Source organism: Chiloscyllium punctatum, chromosome 1 (assembly GCF_047496795.1).
Source record: "Chiloscyllium punctatum isolate Juve2018m chromosome 1, sChiPun1.3, whole genome shotgun sequence".
NCBI lineage: Eukaryota > Metazoa > Chordata > Chondrichthyes > Orectolobiformes > Hemiscylliidae > Chiloscyllium > Chiloscyllium punctatum.
Window position 1 is genome coordinate 132,162,263 of NC_092739.1, and position 9,732 is coordinate 132,171,994.

Consider the following 9,732-nt stretch of genomic DNA (forward strand, 5'->3'; position numbering starts at 1 on the left):
TAGCCAAGGCAGAGGCTGGCCATTAAACTTAGCGGAAAGCCGCTGGTGCTGGTCGAAGGAGCGAGTGCGTGATTTTGTCAGAAACCGGCGCAACAGCCTGTTTTAGTGCACAAGTACTTCAGGAGATTAAACACCCAGTGAATTTCACAGCTATTCTCTGTCTGGAGGAGGAGTACTCCTGAATGAAATCATGGGGACTGCCTGAACTGATGTGATTGACAAAATACAAATTAAAAACTACAAAAAGGGCAAGGCAGGGACGTTGCGAATCCCCAGGCGAACAGCTCACCCTCCGACCACAGTAATCGCAGCGTCTGTAAAGTGTTGAAGGCGCCGGCTAAGAACGGGACTTCCCCCCCCCCCCTCCAATTGCTGTCATTCCCATAATGACAGTTCCTGCTTAAACAACAGGAAACCGCACACCATCACTTCATTGCCCGAGTGTGGACACCTTACCTGTCCCCAGCCTCCCAAACTAAAATTATGCTGCTTCTTGTTTTGCAATTTGTCATCTTGTTAAATTTCGAGCAGTTCTATTCACCTCCCCTCCCCCTTCACTATAGAAAATAACAACAGACAGAGAGAGGGACTGGAATGAGGGGGGAGGTTGTGAGATCGAAGTGGGTTTCAGCTGTTAGCAACCTTTCAGGTGTTAGTTAGATCCCGGTTTTGTATCGGCTTTGCAAAACTATCGCAGCAAACATGAACGCGCCGCTCGTTCACGGTCTGAGACATTGCATTTCCCACTTCATCTGATTCAAAGGCAAGTTGTGTGCGTGTGTGGCGATTTCTCCCCCCCCCAGGAGGAATCTCATTCCCGGTTTAAATGAAAGCAGCTGGAAAATGAAACGGGGTTGACCGGGCAAACGATAACAGTTAAATAAGAAGAAATGTTCCGGGGCAGATAGAACTGAACCTGCAAAAGTCACAAAACAGTCATTGAATATCACAAACCAATCGCATTAACCCGCTCCTGCCAACTGGGTCTTAAAAAAGAAGCCCTGTTCCGGACAATGAGACACAGACTTACCCGGCTCACTACCACCAATTAAAGATTGCCACCACAGTATTAAGACAAGCTGCTGCTGCATTAATCCAACCATCGCCATAATTGACCAACAGCCAGGAGTCTCTGAACGTCCAGTATAATCCGTGTGCCTCCTGCTTTCTCTGCTTCCCGTTGGTCTTTTTCACAGCATCGGCTCCGCCTGGATGGGGGAAAGTTTCAAAGCTTCTCGTCTTTCGCCTAAAATAACATTCGGATCCGAAATCGGGTTCTGTTTTTTTTTAAAAAAATAAGGATCAGAAAGTCGAACGGGGGGGAGTCACCAGCCGGCAAGTCGGGGTCTAACCAGGGGCTGACACCAAGCTAACTGCTTTGTTTTCTATCCTGGTCCATAGCTCTATCTGCTGAATACAGGGAGAGAGAGATGATGGATTTGCAGAGATGGGAGGAAAGACAAGGAACGGAGTCCCTTCTCTCACTTGTTACTGAGCTGCGGTCAGTGGGGTGAATTAGGAGCTCTCTCTCTCTCGTGTGTGTGTGTGTGTGTGAATCCATTGATCCAACGGAGATGTAGTAAGGAGAGTTAAAATCCAGGAGCTGGAAATCATCCCTGGAACGGAGCGGCTGAAAATGAAAAGCCCCAGTCTATCCAACGCTGTCAGTCACCAAGAGACGGCGGAGGCGCTGAGCGCGGATCTGGGGCGCAGCTCATTCTCAGTCATTCTGATGTTTGCAACGCATGGAGCTTTAAAGACATGTCCCCACCCCCACCCCACCTCCCTTGAACCAGTCTATCCATTGAGCGTTTTAAACTAAAGCATAAAAGAAGCCTCCTTCACTTTGCTCCCGGTCATTTTGATGCATTGCCTGTTGTTTGATTGTAACCTCCCCACTTTACCTTTTCCTATTCACTGTTTCCCGGAGCCAGGTTCTCCCGCAGCTTTAGATAAGTCGGTGCTTCTTTATCCAGACCACTTTGCAAAAGCATTTTTCTGCTCCCACCAGTTTTAGGGGCGCTACGATTTTGTTTCCCGCAATGAATATCTGATTGATTGCTCTCGGTATCTGATTTTCCTTTGCTGGATTCTGGTTGTGGGGTTTGGCGATGGTAGCTGATGCAGACGGTGGAAATCAATGCACAGTCACTTCGAATGTGAATTCAAACGCGTTAAAGACTCCTGGCTCTTTCTGAACTCAGTCGTTACATTATCAATAGGGAATCGACAACACCCACGGCACAAAGCTTCAAAGTCCGGGCTCTGGTTCTGGGGATGGGTGGACTTTAAAATCACCTTCTAACGCAGGTGGGAAGGGTTCTTGTGGCATGTGGTAGTGTCCCTACCCTCTGACCAGGAGGCCCAGGTTCTAGTCCCACCTGCTGCAGACAGCCTTGACTGAGTTGATTGTAAATTCCTGTAACGTGAGTTCTAAGTTCATTATTCATTTTCTTTATCACCAGATTCGGCCAATCACAGAGAAACCAAGAGTTGAGCAAAAGGAACAGAACAAATTGAAAAGAAGAAATTTCTTAGCTTGTTCAAGAGGTGAATCCTAAACATCACTTCAAGTTAAATCACAGCCACTAGGCAAGGGTCACCTAAATTGAAGCTGATCAGCTTTGCTCTCGAGAAGCAGTTTCTCCCTAGCTACAGGGTTAACATCTCCCATCATAGTGAGCTCAAACGCTCTCATGTCAGATGTCAGATACCAGGGCTGGAGAATCTGTGGGTTAACTGGCTGAACTAAACTGATTGGTCTTGTTGGTCTTTCATTATCGTTGCAATCTGTACTTTCAAATATCAGCCACTGCTTTGTTGCCAGTAAAGACACCAGATAAGGTTCAAGATCAGACATTCAGATTGGTTGTTGACTGAGCCCTCAGGGGTCATCCTGACAGTTTGATTTCCTCCCAGGTTTAGAGTGTAATCATAGAGTCCTACAGCACAGAGATAGACCCTTTGGCCCAAACTGGTTCATGCCGACCAAAATGTCCACCCACACTAACCCCATTTCCCTGCACTTGACCTATATCCTTCTGATCCTTTCCCATCCATGTATTTGTCAAAATGCCTTTTAAATGTTGCTAATGTACCCGCCTCAACCACTTCCGCTGGCATCTCATTCTATGTGTACCACCCTCTGTGTAAAAATGTTGCCCCTCAGGTTCCATTTATTCTTTCCCCTCTAACCTTAAATTGATGCCCTCTAGACCTCAGACAGGAGGCTGGAAGAACACAGCAAGCCAGGCAGCATCAGGGAGTCAACATTTTGGGTATTAACCCTCCTTCAGGAGTAGATGTGGGGTAGAGGCAGCTACAGATAAACAGGGGGCTGGGGTGGAGAGGTTGAATGAGAAGAATAGCAGAATGGTGAGGCAGTGTTGATGGACACAGGGAATGAGTATAATCTGGTTGCTCAATGGGAGAAATGAATCCAGTTGATAGCTTGAGGGAAGGAACTCTAGGTGGAATAGAATAGTGAAGGCACTGCTGGAATGGGAGCTAAGGAATGGGTGGGAAGTCTATTTGAAATTCGAGAACTCAGTGTTGTCCTCTGGGCTGTGGGCTGCTCAGGTGGAGGATAAGGTGGTGTTCCTCCAATTTGTGGTCTGATTCACTGTGGCAATGGAAGAGGCCAAGGATGGACATGAATGAGAGGGCTTGGGAGGGGGAATTGAAATGGATGGTGACTGAGAGGTCAGGCTGGCCATTTTAAGCCAGGCTAAGATACTTGGTGAAACAGACACCTAGTCTACATCGGTCTCACTGATGTAGAGAAAACCACATCAGGAGCATTGGATACAGTAAACTAGGTTGGAAGGCAGGCAGGTGAACCTCTGAATCACCTGGAAGAACTGTTTGGGGCATTGGTTGGAGGTGAATGGTAGGTGAGTGGTGTGCTGTATGTACAGGTGTTGCATCAGTTTTGGTTACAGGAGAAGGTACGGGCTGGGGGTGGTTTTGAAGGGGCTGGTGGGAAGTGTGATGCACACTAAGGAATGGTGAAGGGAACAGCTGTTGTGCAAGACAGAGAACAGTGGGGAAGGGAAAATGTCCTGGTTGGTGGGGTCTAGTTGGAGTTGGTGGAAATGTTTGAGGATGACACTTTGGATGCGGAAGCTGGTGGGGTGGAAAGTGAGGACAACGGGAACCCTATCTTTAAATGTTTGGAGTTCTCCACCTCCCAATGCTGCCTGGCTTGTTGTATTCTTGCAGCATCCTGCCTGTCTATTTTGGATTCCATCATCTGGAGCTTTTTTGCCTGCCCTCTCATCATCGATTCCCCAACCCTGAGAGAAAGACTAAGTGCATTCACCTGGAGGTGGTGAACCGGAAGTGGAAAAAGCACTTAGTTCAAGTCAGTGTCTGCAAACCATACCACTCCCCACTGCCCCAAAATGAATGCCAGTTAAGGGCATCACCCTGGCACCACCACAGTTGACACAGTTGCAAGGTGATCTGTTACCATGCACTATGCACTGTAGTTTAACCTGTACAGATCAGTTATCTTCCCAACTGGGGGCTTGGGCCCTAATTGATCAATGGCAGTCAGTGCCTGATCAAGGAATTTAGCATAGAGTAGGGGGTTACCTGCTGGGAGCTACAACCCCTGCCCTTCCTAATGACAACTCCCCCTTTCCTGCTCATCCCCTCCCACCAACCTGAGAAATCCTCTTGACACAGATCACTTCCATACCTCTGGAATCTCCATGATCCCAGGACTCTCCTTTGCCAGAACCCACAGCTTTGTCTGTGGCAGCTTCTGGTTGAGGCCTCTGCCCCACCCTGAGGTCTTGATTCCAGATGAACACCTGACTGGTGTGTGGCTCAGCAAGCCCTCTCCACAAGTGGCACTCTCACGCGCTGAACACAATCCTGTCCATTAACTGGAAGAAATGGACATTACCTTCTTCACAGAATAATTTGCCGTTACCAAATAGAAGAAGCTTCCATAAGTAACTTTGTGTGTTTAAGTAAGGCATCCTGTACCAGTGACACCATTGTACTTTCAGCAGTATAACTCAATATCTTTGACCCAAGTTGATCAAGTCCCTGCATGACAACACACTGCTCAGAGAATTTGAAATAGTTGTAAAACTGATTTGTGCAACATATTTTACTTTAAAATTCCCCACAGCAGGAGACTACATTTCAGAAGCACTTAATTGGTTGTAAAGTGCATTGGGATCCCTTGAAGCCTTGAAAGCTACTATACTTTTTTTTCTTTCTTCTTTACCACGTTTGCCATTAAGAACACATCGCCATTAAACCAAAAGAAGGTTCATTTGGTGAGGGATCTACCTGACGTGGAGTTGAGTCACACAAACTCAATGTTTTATGTCAGTCGCAGTTGAACTGACATTCACAGCAGTCCTGCAAGTTCCATCAGCCTTTTGGTTCTGGTGAGGGCAAAACGAGACAGGGGATCCTGCTTGTTAAATTGCTATCAGTTACTGCTTCAGGAACATCTATGTGTAAATGTTGGATGACGACGAGCATTAGAATCCTGCAATCTAATCTCTTGGAGCTTTCACTTGCACATCAAGAATGTTCATGTGGGTGAAATGTCCTTGTTTTCTTTCGTAAAATCATACTGTGACAGAAAAAAACAGAAGGGACGAGAGAGAATTTCAGTGTTTCTTAGCCACCTCCACATTTGTATTAACCAGATTGCTTATATGCACCAACCAAATACTTCATTAAACATTCATATTTTATTCCAACAAATAGAAATATTCTTTTAACATATTAATGAGAAAAGGAAATTATGCTTTAATATTAATAAATGGACTGCATATTATTGAATACTCCCTCAGTCTGCAATAAGTAAAAGCAATGAATCTTTTTTTAGGTGCTGTTATTTGCTAATTTATGTGATTTACAGTTTTTTTAAAAAAATTGACAAGCCAAAAAGAAGATCCAAGTGCTGTACAGTGCTGTCAGACATATCTCACCAAACTCAAGTCCCATCACAGCAGCAGGAATTTAAAGCTCAGTTAATTAAATAAATCTAGAATTAAAAAGCTAGTCTTAGTGATGATGATCATGGATTGACGTCAACACCCATTTATTCAATAATGGCCTTTAAAGGCAGAATTCTGTCAGCTTAATCACTCTGGCCTGTACGTGACTTTAGCTTCTCTAACCACTGAAATAGCCTCATAAGCTGACTGGTTGTGTAAGGATGGGCAATATAGGCTGGATTTGTCAGTGGAATTTGTATCCACCTGGCCTGCGCACTATGGGTAATTTAGCATGGCCAATCCATGCTAAAATAACTAATCTTTCAAAGAAAAGAAAAGATTAAAAACCGGAATAAAAGGTTAGCAACTTGCAAGCTGATGGATTGCAGGAGGAATTAAGGTTGGAGAAAATCACAAAGAGTTCAACAATTTTAGATCTGGAAAGGAATAAGTTAAAGCAGACAACCTTGTCATGATTCCTGCTTTCCACATAGTGGGAACGCAGATTGGAGAAGATCGTGTAGATTGATGTTTTCAGAACTTAACTAGAAAAAGACAAATAAATTCAGTGGAAACCTCTCCCTCAGTGGTAGATAGACTCTTGATAAGCAAGAAGGTGAAGGTTTATCAGGGGTAGTTGGGAATGTGGAGCAATCTGGTCAGCCATGGTCTTATTGGCACAACAGGTTCTGAGGCTGAATTCCAGCTCCTAATTCACATGTTTGTTCATGATCAGTGTGTAGTCATAAAAACCATAGATGCTGTTACAGAATGAGATGTCAAAGACAAGAGTGACACAGGGATGACACATTTAATAAGATAATCCTACAGGAATATTAAATTTCAAAAAGGTTCTATCACTGGGATGATCCTGACAAATGATGCCCAGCCAAATTTCCAGTGTTAGTATAATGCACTCTGCAAGTGGGATACATTGCAGCCAGTTCTAATCTCAATCTCTTGGTTTTCTTTCAGGTTGGTCTTAATGCCAGTCTCAAAACAATGCCCCTTAGTGTATCTGTCTGAATTTTCTTAGGAACTACATCAGTCATCTGTGCAATTACCAACTTATTGTCAATTAATGCCAACTTAGGGAGAGTTTACTGTTTCAAACCTATGTGCACGAGGGACTGGGTGAAGAATGTCCAAATTGTTATTATATATCCTTACTGCTAACAAATGTGAAGAGTCTTCAGCCCATCAGCTCAGGTTGGTTTCAAGTGCAGCTCTGAAAAGTGAAATGACAACACACAAGGTACCCACGAGGCAATGTTAATATGCTAGCCTGTGGGACTCTGGGTCTGATGGGGACAGTCAAACATGGAGGACTCCAGGACTGGGAACTGTAGATTCTAGGCATGTGCAGATCCTGTTGGCCAATGCTTCCAATAGGCTGTCTCAAAAGTCACCACACAATATACTGTGAACCTTATGGGGATGGAGAGTTACCTACTGTCCTGTGTGTTTCACATATGGTACCAGCATTGGGAGGGTGCAATGGGAGGGAAAACACCTCACCACAAGGAAGGAAGATAAAAAAAAATGGAACCACAACAATGGGTAGAGCAGGGAAAGGTGGAAAAAGGAGGAAAGGAGCCTCATGTGCCATGATGTGCAAGATTGGTGGATTAGCCATGGGAAAAGTCGCATTACAGGGATAGGGTAGTGGGTGGGTCTGGTTGGGATTTTCAGAGTGTCAGTGTGGACTCGATGGGCCAATTGGCCTGCTTCCACACTTCAGGGATTCAAAGATTTTATGATGTCAGGGTAGGAGGGGGAAGGGGAGAGGAGAATGAACATTTAGAAGTTTTGACAGCCTCTCACAAAACTAAGCATTTGACCTTCAGTACATTTTATGCCTGTGGGCATGGGACCTTTTTATGCAGCTCTGACCATCCCATTCCATGAACCCTGTGGATGCAAGATAATTCACCGAGGGAAATCCCTCTTTACTGTGAAACCTCAAGGAGTCTTCAAGCACAACAGTGGGGTGACAGCTGCCATTTCCTTCCCTGCTGAAGGCTTTTGTGTCCCTGAAGCTGAGGAAGATGGAAATGGACTCAATTCTAAAGAAAGATCACTTCCTATTGGTTCCCCGACCTCCTTTCAGAAGCTTGAGAGCAAATTGCCCACCCACTCTTCGATTACAGAGGTGGTCATAGGCAAGACGCATATTTCCATTTCAATTTCTATTTTTCTACCATATTAACAGCCTTTTAAATTAAATTTTCTTTTTAGCTTCCAGGCAGGAAAAAAATGTGTGACCTAGAAAAAGGCAGGAAATCAAGTTTCTTTTTAAATGAAAAATTTATTATGTTCAAATTAATGTTGTATTTTCTCTCACATTGTTAAAGCCATTCATTGTCAAAAAGAATTACTCCAATACATTATTGATTCTTTTATTATTCCATCCACACAGAGTCATTCTTAGATGTTTAATATAACCAATAAAAGTTTAAATAAAACATTAAATATGCTACACAGCCATTGTAAAACAAAGGTTAATGCAGTATAACAAGGTACAACTTTAGATGCAACTCAGTTCATTTACAGGTTTGTGTGCTGTTCATTAAAATCTCATGGAATATGACACACTCAGCAACCAGTATGAGAAATGATTGTGAAGTGGTGTGAATGGGGAGGAAGGCATTTCCAAGAGGATCAGTCAGGTGGCTGGTTCTCCAGCAGTGCTCACAGTGGCCAACAGTGTGAATGCAGTTGCAGGAAAACCAGGCAGGTTTCCCATTCCTAATTCCCATCCTGTAATCCCTGGTGGAAATGTGTGGAGTTGGATTGATAACCAATCAAAATTGGTGGGGAGCGTAAGGTCGACCTATCATTAATTGTAATACAAGTATAACTTGGGATGCCTTCACTATGGTGTTAGGTTGATATGCCCATGCAGTAGAAATGCAAAGTTAAAGTGCCCATATGAATAGTTCTGTGAGATTGGAGAGTTTGTGTATTTGGTAGCATGAGCATTGATCGATTGTTTTCAAAGCAGTGAGACTTTGGAGTATTTACATCAGCCATGTGCAATTAGATGAATTGTGCTAATTATCATATTAGCCAGAATTGACTAGATAATGAGGTCAAAGTGACTGCGCACATCAAATGTGAGGTCAGATTAACTGTGTTAATGGCCAATGTCTCAATAATGGTTACTGTATCCATAATAAGGACTACCTGTATTAATGAATTGCATGATAAAGTGGTGGGAATGTGAGACTGCAGCAAGTCCTGTCACTACACTAAGCCAAATTGTCATGTTTTCAATCACTTCCCCACTGGCGAGAAAATTTGTGTCAATTTATATCTCTAGCACCATCTTGTGGGCAATTTATGAACAGACTTTGTAGCTCTGACAGATCCAGGAACAATTTTTAAACTTTAGTTAACAGTTTATAGGTAGCAAAGAAAAGTAAAAAATAATATTCTTCCAGTTTAAGAAATTGGTAATGAGACTGCTGATTTTGAAAATATGATTACTTATACATTCAAAGTTTGGGAGAAGATTTGTAGCTCGGGTGCTCGTTGTTGTGGTTCTGTTCGCCGAGCTGGGAATTTGTCTTGCAAACGTTTCGTCCCCTGTCTAGGTGACATCTTCAGTGCTTGGGAGCCTCCTGTGAAGCATTTCTGTGCTGTTTCCTCCGACATTTATAGTGGCCTGTCTCTGCCGCTTCAACCTGGACCCAATATACCGGCCACTACAGCGGACAGCTTGAACTGACAACCGGAAGCGGCAGAGACAAACCACTATAAA

General features: G+C 43.9%; 1 protein-coding gene across 2 annotated transcripts in view; it reads right to left on the reverse strand.

The window, feature by feature from the left end:
• Positions 1-1,707, reverse strand: part of dcc (DCC netrin 1 receptor) — a 1,336,447-nt gene extending 1,334,740 nt beyond the window's left edge. For both annotated transcript variants that reach the window (XM_072574203.1, XM_072574193.1), the window contains exon 1: positions 1,031-1,707. In XM_072574203.1, coding sequence (XP_072430304.1) covers positions 1,031-1,109 — 79 coding nt within the window. In that variant the 5' untranslated portion in view covers positions 1,110-1,707. The remainder of the gene's footprint in view (positions 1-1,030) is intronic.
• Between the last annotated feature and the right edge of the window lie 8,025 nt (positions 1,708-9,732).